The 16,710-nt window shown below is 40.2% G+C and overlaps 2 protein-coding genes across 7 annotated transcripts; one reads left to right on the plus strand and one right to left on the minus strand.

Moving 5' to 3' along the window:
* The first annotated feature begins 6,031 nt into the window (after positions 1-6,031).
* Positions 6,032-11,685, plus strand: LOC143177758 (nose resistant to fluoxetine protein 6). Its single transcript, XM_076375898.1, has 13 exons — positions 6,032-6,251; positions 6,633-6,877; positions 7,684-7,877; positions 8,139-8,260; positions 8,329-8,571; positions 8,693-8,897; positions 8,992-9,157; positions 9,241-9,320; positions 9,391-9,486; positions 9,552-9,681; positions 9,767-9,941; positions 10,041-10,183; positions 10,255-11,685. Exons 1-13 carry the CDS (start codon positions 6,032-6,034, stop codon positions 10,378-10,380), a joined length of 2,145 nt encoding a protein of 714 aa, XP_076232013.1. The 3' UTR covers positions 10,381-11,685.
* Mtm (phosphatidylinositol-3-phosphate phosphatase) lies at positions 10,560-15,070 on the minus strand. 6 transcript variants are annotated; one of them, XM_076375900.1, is made up of 10 exons: positions 14,935-15,070; positions 13,391-13,592; positions 13,197-13,304; positions 12,476-12,928; positions 11,958-12,405; positions 11,707-11,882; positions 11,535-11,642; positions 11,268-11,452; positions 10,983-11,187; positions 10,560-10,866 (listed from the first exon to the last, which is right to left on the minus strand). In XM_076375900.1, the coding sequence occupies exons 2-10, from the start codon at positions 13,514-13,516 to the stop codon at positions 10,714-10,716; spliced, it is 1,962 nt and encodes a 653-aa protein (XP_076232015.1). In that variant the 5' UTR covers positions 13,517-13,592; positions 14,935-15,070; the 3' UTR covers positions 10,560-10,713. The 6 variants fall into 6 exon arrangements, with proteins under 6 accessions (XP_076232015.1, XP_076232019.1, XP_076232014.1 ...); XM_076375904.1 differs by lacking the exon at positions 14,935-15,070 and adding an exon at positions 14,590-14,911 and having other exon boundaries at positions 13,197-13,299; XM_076375899.1 differs by lacking the exon at positions 14,935-15,070 and adding an exon at positions 14,590-14,911.
* Between the last annotated feature and the right edge of the window lie 1,640 nt (positions 15,071-16,710).

A 16,710-nucleotide genomic window follows, 5' to 3' on the forward strand; every position in this document is an offset into this window, starting at 1 on the left:
GGGTGTTATGCGAGCGCTTTCACGATGTAATTCGCTTCTGTTACGTCTAAACGAAAACAAATGCGAATCGTGCCCTCGACGAATGTAACGCAGAACGTCGTTGCATCGCTGAAGGAATGGGAGTCGGCTATTCGTCGTGAAAGGCTGGCGCTCCCTCTTCTTCTTTCTACAATTTAACAGGCAATTGCATTTTACTTTTCCACGAGGTCCTTTTGTAATTTATATCGAGACATTGGCTCGCCGCTATGACGCAACTCGTTCTCGAGCATTGTGTCGTCGGAAAACGTAAGCGATTTACTCTTAGAAAGATCGGAGGTATGAATCGTGGACTCCAGGCTCTGAAGTATGAATATTTCGTCGACGCGTAAGGCCATCCGAATTTGAAAAGGTCGTGGAGAATTCTCAAGGTTTACCTATAAATTCTGCCGACCTTTGATTTCCATTAGATTAACTTTGATCATGAGGCAGATAAATGGCCTGCGGTAAAACACTGTTGGCACTTGTTTTACGACTGTATAATCCGAACAGCTTTTTCTCCCTTGACACGAGTCACCTCGCAAAAATGTTCATGCACACGATGTATTTGCGCTCATGAACCGCTCCTTCATTAATCTGTGTTTGTCATATTATTCATTGAGGCTTAACATCGTCTGTAGGAACAAAAACTTACTTAAAACAGTTTCCTCCGTCCCTCACTTGCTTCTAGGAAACTAATCAACATTATACACAATTAAAGGTTATTATTTTAAAAATCTTAGAAAAAAATAATATTCATATCAGTTCAATTAGTCGATTATCTAATTCAAATATCCATGACGCACAAAGATGTCTGCTGACGTTAATGATAATTAGATTGGGGACTAATTATTTGTAAGCAACTTTAATTGAACAAAAAGCTTGTTGAATTTCCTTATTCCCAGACATTAAATATGGTATACTATTTGAAACCACAACCTGTACCACTTAGAAATCTGTTGTCTATTTCGGCTATCGAAGCTCTACTGCGTTACATCAACTAGTGTGCGCGAAATTCGGGTTACTAATTTGACTATGAAAGACAGAATCTTTGACCCTAGTACACTATCTGGTTTATACTTCTTCGAGCAAAGCTCCATTGTATCGAAGCGAACCTTGAATATTGACTCGTCATTTGTACGTATAAATACATATTGAAATCAGTCTCGTTGCTGGGTGCTATGCATTGATCTTTTCAATCCTGTGCCGACAGTGTAGAAACAGAACATGTAAAGTAATCGATAATCTTAGACTGTTGAACAGTAGTCCAACGATTACTTGCCATCCAACGTCAACCTGTTATATCGCTCCTTCTTTCTCCGCAAGATAAAGTCAGAGTTTTATCATTTCCTCGCGCCTCGAAACGGCTACGTTCGAGGTCACTCGAATCGATGAATATTCGACGATCGTTGCTCATTTTTATTCCTACAACTATTTTTGATCAACGATAGAACCGATGTCACAAGGACTTAAGATTTTCTTATCTCTGCCGAAGCAGTGCCACGAAAAAGACTGCGTAAGACACCGACTGCCTTTCTCCTAATATGTACGTTCCCCAGGTGGGAATGCAAAAACGTGGTGCTGCCAGTCGCGGTCGACGAATATTGCAAACCGTCGGGATCTATCGAAACTATTGACGTCAAAAATAAAAGTACTATATCAGTCGCTGATTGCAAAACTCCATTTATTCTCGAGGAGAGTCATTTAACCTGGTTCTTCAATATCGATCGTTTATAACTTTTCTGAGAACATGTTAAAATATGAGACGCATTAAGGATATCAGAAAAGTGCATAAAAAATGGAGAAGACGAAATTGAATTTAAAAGTCATTTTGAAACATGTTGAAGATAGGCTGGAATGTTAGCATTAAGAATTCAATATAAATGACCACAATGGATACGTCTAGACAAGAGTTCGAATTTTATCTTGTATGAGTAAGTGGAGGGCATCAATCAATGGCCTGCAGGTGGAAGGAAGGGGAAAGCGAATAAGTAGAAGGTGAAAACCTCTTGCATAAGGGAGAGGCACAAGTACACTAGTCGCTCCGAGAGAAAAAGAGGGTTTGTATGGCGCATTAAGCGCGGCTTTTCGAAATTCCTCAGTTTTATCGCAATTTTTACATAGACTTTTAACGATACAGGTGAACAGTTATTGCTGCACGTTGGAGGAGCGACTGAGTCGTAGAATTTATGTTCGAACAATTTCGAATATGCTCTCCAAACGACTTTGCGACTGCGTAACTTCGTCTGTGAAAAAATTGACGTTACTCTTGCACGCGCGACGCTTTCACATTTTCTACGAAATAATATGTCAAACCTACGCTAAAAATGAGTGGGCCAAACTTCTGCCTCACGCCCATACGATGCCTGATCCAGCCATTGGCACCTTCCTGCTATTAGAAAAAGTGGTTCGTAGAAAGTACACGCGTTCCATGCACTATCACCATCTAGTTCAGATCAATCTTTTTTCTATGCAATTTGTGTTTCATCCGCGTCCTTCGTGTATTTCGTTAAAACGCTCTGGATTGCCCCCTGCTGACCTTTGCGGTGCTCCAAGCTTTCGCAATTTTTGAGCAAACCCATTAAATTAACAAGGACGTAAGAAAAATAGAAATATAAGGGACAGGGAAGAAATATCTAGTCTGCGAAGACATTAGTTGAATGATAGAGATGGCCAGAATTCGAGATAGTCCGTCGCTGGGAACTGTTTCTGAGAAACTGTGGCGGCCAACTTCTTTGAAGCAAAATGTAGAGATGGTAGCGAGAGATAGTGTCAGGATTCACGAGAATAATGAACGACGACAAGCGTTTCACAAATGATTGTTCAATGAATGTTTTATGAAATTAAAACTCACTAATTGTCACTCAAATCACCAGGCCAGTATCTTAATTTGGCATCCATTATCTGTATAATTTCAACCTCTTCTTTCTCTGTTTTTTTTTTCTTTTTCTTTATCTTCTGCTCATAATTAATTGTGTAGCGGCGAGATTTTCGTTAAAGAAAGATGAAGAGTTGCGACTTACCTATAGTCGATTCGTATGGTTGTAAAAAAGGATTTTGCTGTTGTCTCTGTAAAACAATCACGGGTCTGCATTTCTGGCCTTTCATTCTTAATGAACAAAAACGTACAGTTTGCTTAGATGTGGCTCTTCCTCCACTTAGCAAACGAAAAGAAGAACGATGTTATCGGTAGACCATAGCAAAACGCTATTCAATTCGTTTACATTTGCATTTTGTTAACGTCTCGGATCTTTTTTGCAATCTTGATCTCCTTGCTCCGGCAAACATTGCTGTTGCTTCTCGTTTGAAAATGCATGTACCAACGTAGGCTATGATTCTTGGACAGAGCTGACTCACGGAAATCGAAGAATTTCATTTCAATTAGCAGCCGACTCGCGTTGAAAACAACCGAGGGTGTAAGACGATGAATAATTGTGCTTTTAATTGTTCATTACGAATAGAACGGATTGCTTTCTTTCCCTTTATCTTGGACACTTTTATGAAAATTGAAACGAGTAATTATGTAAATCAAAGCTTGCAGTTTCAACTTTTTCACCTAACATGGTTTGCTACTTCTCTATACATATTTTATCATACTTTATTACAGGATTATTTTTTTGCTAATATTTTTGCTTTACCAAACAGGGTTTTTCCACTAGGAGAAAAAGTATTTCTAAATGCGACAGTAATTACGATAATGATAATTTAGTGGAATTTCTTGCATGTTAATGATTCTTTTATTTCTACATCGAGAAAGAATACTTAAGATTCCTCAAAGGACTAACTCAGATTTAGAGCAAAGAAATATTTTACAAATTCATCAATTTTTATCATGCTTGCGGTTGTCTATTTAAGCTTAAAATTTCGTCAATTCTATCATTCAATAAGGCTCACGTTCCCTAAATATTTACCGAGGTACTAAAGTGACTGCCATGAACAAAGAAATTTGGAAACGCTGCCACTATACTCAACGATGCATAATTCATATTATTTTCTGTCGTTGCCAAACAGCATGAAAAAACAACCGTAAGATCGAATATTGTTTTCCAATTCATACGATCTTTGTAGATGCAGCTACTGTGGATCAGTAGCCAGATAAATTAACAATGAAATTGAATAGTACCGCAAATACCTACTACCTTGAAGAACCGACACGCGAGAAGTGACAATGATTCGGACAATATTAGAGCCATGCTTGACACATCCTGGACAATGTGTTGTCTGTTAAGCAAATAAGAAGATGTCAGTGACTAATTCTTGGTTTCGAGGCGATCCGAAAGAAATGCAAATCGTCGCGAATGGTTTTTTGGAGACCTTTCCACGAAGACCGACCATGACTTGAAAGAATATTTCAGATTTAGAAACTTGAATATTAATTCACTCTATATCTGTCCTGTATTTGAATCTAGCGCATCCTTGGTGGTACACCCAAACATCTCACGAATCACTTAACTTGCAGAGAAGTCTATAAAAAGATGCTGAGCTCTTTTTATGGAAATTTCCCAAACCTCTTATCCTGTCCAGGTCACACGTGACACTTTTTGCCTAATCGTATTAGATAGCCTAGGAATATTAATCACGCGTGTCGGCGTTCCTCGCGCAAAATCAGCTACCCGAGGGAACATTAAACGCGCGTGGCGGGAGCGCGACTTAAGTGAAAGTTTTTGAAGAATGGAGGAGAGGAAGGCCTGAAAGGCGAGACGGACAAGGACGGACGAGTAAGCTCTTAGAAGCTAAACAGATTTAATCGCGGAGATTACACGGGTGTTGATCGTCCTTCTGATCGGCAGGACACGGGCCAGGACTACTGGTGAAAACGGGAGCGGCTCTTTTGCAATCCTCATTTTGCATAATAATACTGGTTCAGGCAATACGTAGCATTAGAAAACCTGTTGCTGCGGTGCGGTCGAGGCCTCGCCACTTTTGCCAATTCCGTTTCGGGATACTTGGAACCTGTGTCGCAAATCGCCAGACGTTTCCTTACTGATCGAGAACACCAGCGGAAGAACACCAGCGGAAGAACACCAGCGGAAGAACACTAGAGATCGAGGACGAAGAATAGATCGGACGATCGTCGAAAAAGTAGTATATAATACTCCTGAGGAGCTCGGTGTCCTACGAGATAAACATATAATCTCGATCTCATGTCGTCGCTGAACAAAATGGGAAGACGGCTGAAGAGGAAGGAGCAGGCTACCTTGAATAAACTGCATCGCGAAGCACGTAATGCTGCGCGAAGACGAGAGGAGGACGTCGCATCGTAGGAGCAGTACGACGTTTTAAGGACCGCCTCGAGAGATCCAGACAGGCGACTTCGACCTTCGGTGGAGACCGAATCGGAATCTCGAAAAAAATCCTAATCTCTTGCAGAGAAGATCGGGCGCTGCTTAGAGAAGATGAAAAAAAATGTAGATCCCCGTTCGGTTCACCTTGAGGAGACGAAAAGGTGGAAGAACGGGGGATCAAAAAGAAGAACGTGCGGTTCCGAAATGGCGGGGATCAACCTCGAAGCAAGAGTTACACGAAAATAATAGGCGATCGCTGCGCCGCGGAGGAATAAAGATCGTTTCTGTTCACTCGTGGTGGGGTGTCGCGGTGTGACTTCAAAGACAACAACGATGACGACGCCAGGCCACGAGGACGGCTTGCTTTCCATTTGGATTCTGTGATTACTTCTCCTGCACGGCAGTCCTTTCCCAGTCGTCGTATCTCCTTGCTCGGTGTGCTCATGCAAATAAATCGCGAATACGCTCTGTCTCGTCTCGTCTCGTCTCGTCTCGTCTCGTCTCGTCTCGTCTCGTCTCGTCTCGTTCACTTCAGATTTCGTCTTTCCATCGCGGATCCACCCGTCCTCCTCTTTCGATTTCATCCCCAGCCGAGCCGACGGAACCACCGCACCGGCCACTCCGAAACGAAACGGCCGAGAGAACGCGCGCGTGATATGTTCGTCGATTCGACTGGCACGCGTTGTCATTGACAGTGAACATCTCGAGACAACCAGTGACTTCTCACAGCTATGGAGTACAGGATAATCCTCTTCCTCCCGGGGATCCTTGCCTCGATCCAGCTGATCCAGGGGAGCCAGGCGGGCCAGGTGGACACGAAGACGCTGAAGGAGACTCTGCCAGTGTACGCGGTCGTCAGCAACCTGGACCTCCTCAATTCCAACCAATGCAAGACGGAGCTGCAGAGATTTCGCGACGGTGTCGACAGCGGGACGCTGTGGAGCTTGAGAAGTTAGTAGAATAACGAGATTACCGCGCGAGCGTGGCAAAACTGAGGAAACCAGACCGCGATCGAAATTTAACGACGCGGTGTTTCGTAATCCGCCGTTTTTCCGTTCGCCTTGTTACGAACGCGTGTTGCGCTGCCGAGTAATTCGATCGGATAATACAACTGCCTCTTGTGCAACGCAGGAATTCGCCTAAGTTCACGCGATCCTATCAGACGAGCGGCGATTTTTCGTCTCGAGCCACCCCGACGCGTCGGCCATCGACTTTCTTCGAGCGTTACACAAGAAACTAGTTTCGATCGCGGAAAAACGAGTCGATTCTTCCCTTTGCACGTACCATCCTTTCGTTGCTCCATATCACGATGGGTGCTGTTTCTTTTCCAAGTGTTGGACGCCAGCGGGGAGCCAGGATCGGGGTACACCGAAGGGAACAACTATTGGTTGGGCCAAGTTCAGCAGTGCAACTACCTCTCGGCGAACACCTCGCTACCGGTGTCGTCGAAGGTATTGCGCAACAACTCTCTGTTTCGTGATCCGACATTGGAGCATCCTCCCTTCGAGCTTCGCTTCTTTGCGGCTCGGATGTTGCAGAACAGCACTATGCAATATCATGTGGAGATTCGTAACGAGGTGAGAAATTTGTAATGTTAATTGAAAGGATTTGCTAGTCTCTCATCTGCCTCTGTTTGGATGAGAGATTAATGACATATTACGTAGACGCTGCCCAATTTTGGAAAGACCTTGTAGGGAGCTCAGCATTCTGAAGGATCAATCACATTAGTTATATGCCTACACAATAAATCACTGTGGAATTTAAATATTCAGCACAGTTTAAAAGTCGCCTATAGCTTGGTTCACAAAGTAGTAGCCGATAATAACCGTCTTGCTATGCAATATGCAATATGTAATATTAAAATACAAAACGTGCTAAAGCTTTCGGTACGATAATCGTAAATTAAACAAACTTCGACTAGGAATTATTTTACGCAGTGTTCAAGAGCAAGTCAGTCTTTTCAGCGCATGCACCAACGCTTTAGATAGGAAAAATTCCGAAGTTCCTTACGTAACACTTCCTATTTTACGACTTGAACATTCGAGGTGACCTAGCAGCATTTCTTCGCGAATTCGTAGCGCGTAGAACACTAGAAAAAGAAATTCATGAATGCTGGTCTCAGCGGCTATCGAGCTCCATTAAGCAGGAGACAGCATAGGAATTACTTAAAAGAACTGCGTCGAGTTTTCTGAGAAAAGTTGCATTGGTTTTGCAGCTAAAACCTATCAGAATTCGCGCGAATCGAGAGTCCTTGCGGGACCAGTTTCTCTAGACGAGGACCAGATTACCAAGATGATTTAAGAACTCGAGAAAATCCTGAAATTTCGAGGACTCCATCTATCCATTCCATCTGTGATTGTTGCAATTGCGTGGCCTTTTTCAGAATCTGGTGACACTGGGGCTTTGCATGCCAGCGTCCTGCACGAAGGGTGAAGTAGCCACCCTGCTGGAGAAAATTTTACGAGACAGAACTCTGTTGGTCAGTCAGCTGTACGCCGCGGACTTTAAACTGATCGAGATCAGCGATTTGATGGACGATCATCAATGGCTTCTCAGCGGGAAAATTATCCTTATCATGTACGTAAGCAAAAGGAACGATCAGTTTTGTTGCTCGATTTCGCTGAACGATTGAATTCCAAGCAGAACTTGTCGTCCTGTTGGCTATATTCGCCATAATTACCGATTCTGAGCAACCCGCGGTTCCAAACAATCCCGTTTCTCCGGATATGCAAAAAAGATATCTTTTTCCTTGCATAAGCGTCAGCGGGTCTGAAAATATTGACACGCGCTCAAAGGAACGGGCTAATCTCTGACGGATGTTTGATTTTCTGTCCATAGACTTATCCTATCATTCTCTGTGGGGCTAGTAATAATGGGCACACTCTACGATTTGCTCGTCTACCAAAAACGATTGCAGAAGAAGAAGGAGTTGATTGCGTTTGAGAACAACAACACCGCTGGTAAGCTGATCCTGCAAAGTCGTGCTCAATTGAATTCAACGCCACTTTGAAATGTTATGTTTGAGTAGAATTGAAAATCGATGCTGAGGCGAAACGCGAAACGAAGCTCGAAAAATCAGAAGTTTCGGATACCAAGCCCGAAACTAAGCTCGGTCAAATCATCATGTGCTTCTCAGCTTATACGAACTTGAAGGGTTTGTTCAGAACAGACACACCATCGGAATCGCTGCTTATGTTCCACGGTCTGAAATTGTATGGAATGATATGGATCATCATAGCCCACACTATCTATTTTAGTAACTCCTTCGTAGGTGAGATCACGCTCGCGTGAAAACCTGATATGGTAAAATGAAAATAAAACAGCTTAAGAGTACGTCGTTTGTCTGGATTATAGAAGTGGTTTTAAGAAATGAAATTTCTCTAAAATTTTAGGAAACAGATCGATAATGTACATGACGACCGGCACTTTGGTGGCCCAAGCGATCGGTAACGCGACGTTTTCCGTGGACACCTTCTTTTGCATAAGCGGATTCTTGCTGGCATACGCGTACCTTCAGGCGCAAAAGAAGGAGAAGGTCGCGTCCTGGCAGACGAGCGTAACTCACTTTTATATGATGTTTCTCAAACGATACATTAGGTATTGCGTTTAAGAAAGTCAGGCGTGACTAATTAAAAAAAATACAAGATATGAGGAAAACTAATCTATCTCCGTTCTTTGATTATTCTTGAAGGCTCACACCTGCGTACCTGCTCATTATTATGATTTCGATACTGAACTTCTCCTGGTACAACAGAACCTCGTTGTTCCGCGACAATGAGCGAATTGATGAATTATGCTCAAAATACTGGTGGCGAAATTTACTTTATATCAACAACTTCTTTCCTTGGGATGACTTGGTATGAGCACATTTTAATTGCGATAGTTAAACGTAAATGCAATTTTATAATAATGGACATTTCATAAGAATTGATTGTTTCAGTGTCTTTCATGGAGTTGGTACCTGACCAATGATATGCAATTCTTCGTCTTTGGTTCATTTCTATTAGTATTATCATCGATGTAAGTTTCCCACTGTCGCAGCCTGTTCATCCAGTGCTAATTTTTACTAATTCTAGTATAATCGTTTCAGACACTTATATGCTGCTCTAAGCTTAGGCATCCTATCGTTAATTGGATCAATGTTCATAAGTGGCTACATAGGATACACCGTAGAATATTATATTACGTAAGTGTCACAAAGATTTCATATTAATATGATGGTAAATATTCAAATATGCGTATGTTTATCAGATTGGATGAAATGTATGCAAATCTGGAGACGTTATACATGCGACCGTGGACCAGAATTCCACCGTTTTTGGTAGGGATGATGACAGGATGTCTTCTCATAAAATGGGACAACAAATTGCATTTATCAACGGTAATAGTCGTCTAAGTCTGCTGCTAAAAGTTCAACTTGCATAAAATCTACTTCCCTGTTTTTTTAATATGCTTATTTATTTCAGAAAGCCAAAATTGTAGGATGGACTCTTGGTATCTTGTGCAACGTTTCGATTCTTTTCGCCCCTGGATTTGGAGAACCACCTTTTACTGTTTCTATATTTTACATAACGGTGGCCAGAGCTGCTTGGGGTCTTGGAATAATGTGGATAATAATCGCGTGTCTCACAAACAACGGGGGTAACTGAATTTTCCTTTAATGTCCTGTCTACATTCTTTCGTAAAACGTATTTTGCGAAACTACTTTTAACTTTCTAACACGTTTTTTTATAATTCTAGGTATCGTTAATAAGTTTTTGTCACTGCGAATGTGGATCCCCCTGAGTAGGCTAACGTATACTTTTTACCTCATAAACCCGTTTCTCATAATATCGATTTACTTAGCCAGTTCCTATCCAAGTTATAGTGACATTTTGATGACTGTAAGTAAGAATAATGTTACCTTTACTCGACGGTAATATTCTGCAAATTAATTCTTTTATTCTTTCTACAGGGCGCATCAGCTTTTGGTATATTTCTCGTTAGTTACGTATGTGCAATGGCGTTATCCTTAGTTGGAGAAATGCCGGCTATACTATTACTGCGATTATTTTTCAATACCACTAGACAGACGAAATGAGTACATACACGCATACAAATAGATACCTTTCAACTATTGATTGATTCACCGAAAACGAAATTTCGGAGATACCCTTTTCGTTTTCCTTTACTTAATGTGATTCATTGTTCTAGGAGTTCATTCTTACAGTCCTTAAAACGTGGGAAAGAGGACCAATCTATAGAATCAATTACGCAAAATCGCTTTGTTTCCTTTTTTTTTTATCAACGAGCGTTTTGTACATAGCGATACGAGTTTAGTTAATATTATCCACTGGCTCAAGCATGAGAAGGAAGCATGGAGTCCATTTACAATAACTACAGATCGTTAGAAAATGATAGAATTCTTTCCGTGCTATGAGTGAACCGGAGAATGTATCCTAGGCGGTGCTGGTGACGTTAGAGATCGATTTGCTCGGGAGGCCTGTTCGCGACGACCTTCCTCGAGTTGCTTCTCGAGTTGTTCCTTTAAGACTAGAAGTTCCCTTGTTCGTTGATATACGGGATCCTTGAGAAACAAAAGAAAATGGGACGAATTAAGGGATCGAATCAAAGAATCGTTAGATCTATATGCTGAATGCAAATCAATTGATCGCTGCGAAAACACTAAGACTGGAAACAAACCTGTTGTCGCATACTAGGATTCCACCTGCAGTAGAGACTTTTCCATGGTTTGATATACCTCATACTGGCGATCGGCATTAAAACAAGTTGATAATTTGGAGTAGACCAGTACAGTGGATTTTGATAGAGGGATAATTGACTGTTGGTATACGACCACAGAGAGACAGTTTTTTGTTTCACTTGTTCCTGTACTCTCTCACGTTCGCTGTATTAGAAAATAAAGTAATAGTTACGATAATTCATAGGAACGAGTAATTATATGCATATAAAAAGATGGAATAATACCTGCTAAATAAAAATGTACCAAATCTACAGGAGTATAAATGATCGAGAATGGTGATGAGAAAATGTTCATTGAACTCAAACGCGTTAGGAAATTGACGACTTATTTGCCATACACAGTCCATGAATTGTAAAAATACTGGAGACCTATCCGCATCGCTATGATGTTCATCACCGTGGCCGATTCTCTAAAAAGAATAAAAATGTTAGAATTAGCATTTTGAAGTTAAGTATAAACGGTACTTGAATATCAGATAATGTAATATGCACCTGTTGAAATTTGTGGCCAAAACTGAGCCATTCTTTTTCAATTAAAACCTCAAAACCCTTTATAGTTCTATAATACGGATCTAACATTAACATAGCAAGAGCTGTGAGCTGTAAAGAAAAAGCACTATTAAAGGTACATTTATCTTGCACAGATTACACTCAATTACCTCACCTGTGCTGTTCTATCCCAACCATCCGAACAATGCACCAATACTGAAGTCTTGTGATTCTCAACCTTCTCTACTATTCGAACCGCTCCTGCTAATACGTATTTAATATGTTTCAACCAAACAGAAGATTCTATACCTGACAACCATCTGGCTTCGTCAATCTTTGGAAAACATAACTCTGTAACACGATTAATATCATTGATACTAAACACTATCTGTGCTTCTTCCGACCAAATAATTAAATAGTCTAAACCTTTTAATTTTCTGAGGCTTTCTCTCATCACATGTATATTGTGAATATCCAGGAATACAAGCTCCGCATTTTGGTAAGCATCTTCACTCTCGTAACCACCACCCTTTGCTTTGTTAGCTATTGCGTTAGGCATCGGTCGGGCATCCATAATAAAAAGTTTGTGACTTTGCGCATTCGCGTCCATTATTAATTGCACGTATCTCTCATCTTCGCGACTCCTTTTGCCACCGACGCCTACCAGAGGCTGAGCACAACGGGTTATCGTCGCTTGACTTTCTGGATGAATCCAGGATAGTACTGGGATTCTTCCTCTGCTTCGAAAAGCCGCTGACGCTTGTAAATCCTCGTCAGTTGCTGCGGTAGGTACTGCCCATACAGCTGGATAACTATCGCATATCGAATACGTGTCATTAATTTTCGATATCTTCCACATATCGTTGTTTACTCCCTGAAAGTAAATGTAATTGTAATTCTTAGATAGAATCGATAAACCTATATACGAAGTTTATACTCTTTACCATTCTTTTTAACTCGGCTATAGGTTCGTAAACATTCCAACCATTTTCAGGAAACGTTTCAGAGTACTCGAATGCAAAGAGAGGTAACTTATGAGATAAGGGAAATGAATACTGTTGAAGTTTCTCAAAAACGTCTCTCCTGGAATGATTCTCCTGTTTATGGGCGAATTTGAGATTCCGCATGTCCTTGCAAAACACTTCGATTCCGTAGGAATTTTCACCTTTACTGGAGGCACCGCCGACTTTTTCGATTCTACTGACCACGCCTAAAGGTACTTCGACCACATACGGCGTTTCTCGGTCTATACTTCGAAAGTGAAGCTTGTAATTAGTAACGCTAAGAACACCTCTAACTGGCCCTGAGTAAGGACACACCAGAGTTACTTCATGAGTTATGCCTTGTACACGCTCTCCATTCAGAAGAGGTGGACCTGTTTCTCCACTGGATAAATTCTGTGAAACAAAGCAGATGCACCACTATTGAGTATAATGTATTAATGTTGTTTTATGTGTTTTATAACAATCAAATAAATGTTTTAATAGTACAGATACCGTGAAAGTAAAAGTGATATAATAGAACTTCTCAACAAAAAGGATAAAACATACCAAATTAATCAAATCAAAATCATGTGTATCATCTGAAAAAATTAAACTTTGATGATAGGTAGATTCTTGAAAAACCAAAAACTATGCTAATTCTATATATCTATACAAAACTCACTTTTACTTGATTGTCTTTTCTAGCTTCTAAAGCAGAGACAATATTGTTATCTGTAGATGTAGAGCTTGAGGAAAAACTTTTTGAATGTGATGCTTTTTCCCAGCTTTCCTAAAGAATTTCAGTGCTTACATACAGTTAGGTATGTATAAGTATAAACTAAAAAATTATTATATAATTCAAACAGCTTTTCTTACCGATTCTTGACCCATTTTGGAGTTAAGAGAACTGCTCTTGCTGTCTGAGTTAAGGGAATCCGAGCTAGCATTTTTGGAATTGTTTTGCTCTATATTCAAGAGTTCAGCACTGCCCCTTTTCTCCATTTTCTAACCTCAATAGTCTATTGCACTTTCAAGTTCAATGAAATGACTCATTTATATACGTTTTCAATCACTACATCTGTAATAATGTAAAGCAGTATGTACATAAATATTTATTTGAATTGTTTTATTTGTAAGTAATATGAATATTTCATATGGAACAAAATTATAGTTCATAACAAAATCCCAGCACCGCAGGTCGATTATAGAAATGCATAGAATATAAAATAAATATAAAAAATAGATTGTGACAGATATGTAAATAGAGTTTGTATATGAGTATTCATGCCACGCCCAGAAATATTATAGGTCTCATTTTTGTATACCATAAAACACGTCAATTTTAATGCTATTTACGTCTAAATAATAATACAACAAACTAACTTCGATTACGGACAATTATAGAAAATATTTTCTTTGCTTGTAGCCTGTCAATGCAACTTGCATTTGACAGGGAGAGTCCGTGGTCTAGAGACTAGACTCGAGCAGAAAAACAGAACTAATATTATTTTAACAACGTTCGGTCTAGCGCTTTGATATTTTGAGTAAGTAAACAAATGTTTGCAGATGTCTTGTACAAACCATTGTCATCTACATGATACATAATGAAATAAAATATACTTTTTATACAATGAAATATACTGTTTTTTTATACCCCTCTCTTTAACAATAACTATTATTAATATAATTTATCGACTATCTGATCAGGGAGAATCATCGTAAGGCCGCTACAGATCATTATACAATACTAAGTTACCGCGAAAATTGTTTATCTATTACAAAAGAAGCATTTAAAAGATTATTAAGGGCACCACACCCGGATGATACGGCCCTTAACAAGAGTTACTGGCGACAACTTCGACATCTAGCGGCAGTCGACGAACTACGATTTTTGTTCAGGATCGTAATATTGAAGAAAGTACCCACACAGAATAACTTACTAATTGTTAATAAAACAATCAACCGTTCACTTCTTTTTGCAAACTCATGCATAGTTATGTTGACTGAAAAGAATAATATAAACGTATTTACAAATACATAAACAAGTCATTATTTAAGCACTAACATTACATTACCATTCCTCTATTTATTCGTAGCATTTGGCAGTCTGTCAGTAAATACGCATTTTCAATAATTAATGAAGGTTGTATACTATCGCTTTATATTATAGTGCTATTAATTTATTCCTTTTTCTGAATTTGAAAAATTATAAAGTACTACAACACATACTACACTACACTACTCCACATAATTCCACACAACTTCACACTACTCCACACAATGACATACAACTCCACACTACTACTGTAAACTACTCTACACTACTCCACAATACTCTACACTATTCTACACTACTAACATCACTGAACTACACTACTCTACACTATTCCACACTATTCTACACTTCCCCCATCACTGACCTACACTACTCTACACTATTCTACACTGCTCCACTCTACTCCACAACACTCCAACATACTCCAAACCACTCCAAACTAGTCTACATTACTCCACAGTACCCTACAATTCTCTACACTATTCTACACTACACGACAGTACTCTAAACTCTTCTACCGTATTCGACACTGCTCTACAATACGCAATACTACTTTCAACTCTACCATAAGTCAGTCAATATCAAGCCCAAAAGTCAAAAATTCCACCGCACGAATATGCGAATTTACAAGTGGCGCCATCTAGCGATGAAAGTCGGAACTAAAATTAGAAATTTTGTTTTTAGTTCGACACTTTCACTGCTAGATGGCGCCACTTGTCAATTCCCATTTTCGTGTGGAGCATTTTCGGAATTGACAAGTGGCACCATCTAGCAGGTCAGGGCGGAACTAAAAATAAAATTTCTAATTTCAGTTCCAAGTTTCGCCGCTAGATGGCGCCACTTGTCAGTCCCATTTCCGTGGGGAGCGTTTTCGGAATTTACAAGTGGCGCCATCTAGCGGTAAAAGTTGGAACTAAATTAAGAAATTTTATTTTTAGTTCGGCCCTGACCTGCTAGATGGCGCCACTTGTCAATTCCGAAAACGCTCCCCACGGAAATGGGACTGACAAGTGGCGCCATCTAGCGGGTCAGGGCCGAACTAAAAATATCATTTCTTATTTTAGTTCCAACTTTTACCGCTAGATGGCGCCACTTGTCAATTCCGAAAATGCTCCCCACGAAAATGGGAATTGACAAGTGGCGCCATCTAGCGGTAAAAGTTGGAACTAAATTAAGAAATTTTATTTTTAGTTCGGCCCTGACCCGCTAGATGGCGCCACTTGTCAATTCCCATTTTCGCCAGGATCATTTTCGTAATTGACAAGTGGCGCCATCTAGCGGCTCAGGGCCGAACTAAAAATATCATTTCTTATTTTAGTTCTGGCTTTCACCGCTAGATGGCGCCACTTGTCAATTCCCATTTTCGTGGGGAGCATTTTCGGAATTGACAAGTGGCGCCATCTATCGGCTCAGGGCGGAAGTAAAAATAAAATTTCTAATTTTAGTTCCAAGTACCGCCGGTAGATGGCGACACCTGTCAATTCCCATTTTTGTACGGAGCATTTTGGTCGATTTTATTATTAAATAGTTTTTGCGATGAACCTATCGGAAATGTACATTGTTTGAAAGTGTTGTGTCGTGTCGAATAATGAAAAATGGTGTAAAATATTGTAGAGTAGTGTGAAGTAGTGTGAAGTGGTGTGGAATAGAGCAGAATAGTTTTAACTAGCGTTCGGAGTACTATGGAATGGGTGAAGGAGTGTTGGGTGTAGTGTGGAGTAGTGTTACATAATATGGAACGGTGTAGATTAGTGTTGTGTGGAGCGTACAGTGGTGTGGAGTAATGTGAAATAGTTTGGAGTGGTAGTGGGAGTAGTGTAAAGATAGTGCGAGGTGGTATAGGTTGTGTGCAGTAGTGTGGTGTGGTGCATGGTAATGTGAAATAGTGTGGTGTAGTATGGGGCGATGTAGATTAGCGCGGAGCGGTGGGTAGGAATATTAGGAATAGTATAGGGAAGTTTGGAATCCACAAAATATGTTCGTACTATACCTGTAGTAGATCCTCGTAATAAAAAATTGTTTCTTAAGAAGAAAGACTCACGAAAGGTTATCATTAATTTGCAAACAAGTTTGTCAAAGTGTAAGAACATGATTAAATTCGTACGTACTGTAGAGGTTTCAGGGAAACCAAATCTTATTA

The sequence above is a fragment of the Calliopsis andreniformis genome, chromosome 4, assembly GCF_051401765.1.
Source record: "Calliopsis andreniformis isolate RMS-2024a chromosome 4, iyCalAndr_principal, whole genome shotgun sequence".
Taxonomy (NCBI): domain Eukaryota; kingdom Metazoa; phylum Arthropoda; class Insecta; order Hymenoptera; family Andrenidae; genus Calliopsis; species Calliopsis andreniformis.

Bases quoted from the DNA above. Each gene is read 5' to 3' on its own strand.
- LOC143177758 (XM_076375898.1), top strand. From the start codon at position 6,032: ATGGAGTACAGGATAATCCTCTTCCTCCCGGGGATCCTTGCCTCGATC. The intron at 6,252-6,632 runs GTTAGTAGAATA...TTCTTTTCCAAG, and splicing joins GACGCTGTGGAGCTTGAGAA to TGTTGGACGCCAGCGGGGAG. The intron at 9,487-9,551 runs GTAAGTGTCACA...TATGTTTATCAG, and splicing joins ACCGTAGAATATTATATTAC to ATTGGATGAAATGTATGCAA.
- Mtm (XM_076375900.1), bottom strand. From the start codon at position 13,516: ATGGAGAAAAGGGGCAGTGCTGAACTCTTGAATATAGAGCAAAACAAT. The intron at 12,406-12,475 runs GTAAAGAGTATA...ATTTACTTTCAG, and splicing joins TAGCCGAGTTAAAAAGAATG to GGAGTAAACAACGATATGTG. The intron at 11,883-11,957 runs GTTTAGACTATT...ATCGTGTTACAG, and splicing joins AAGCCTCAGAAAATTAAAAG to AGTTATGTTTTCCAAAGATT.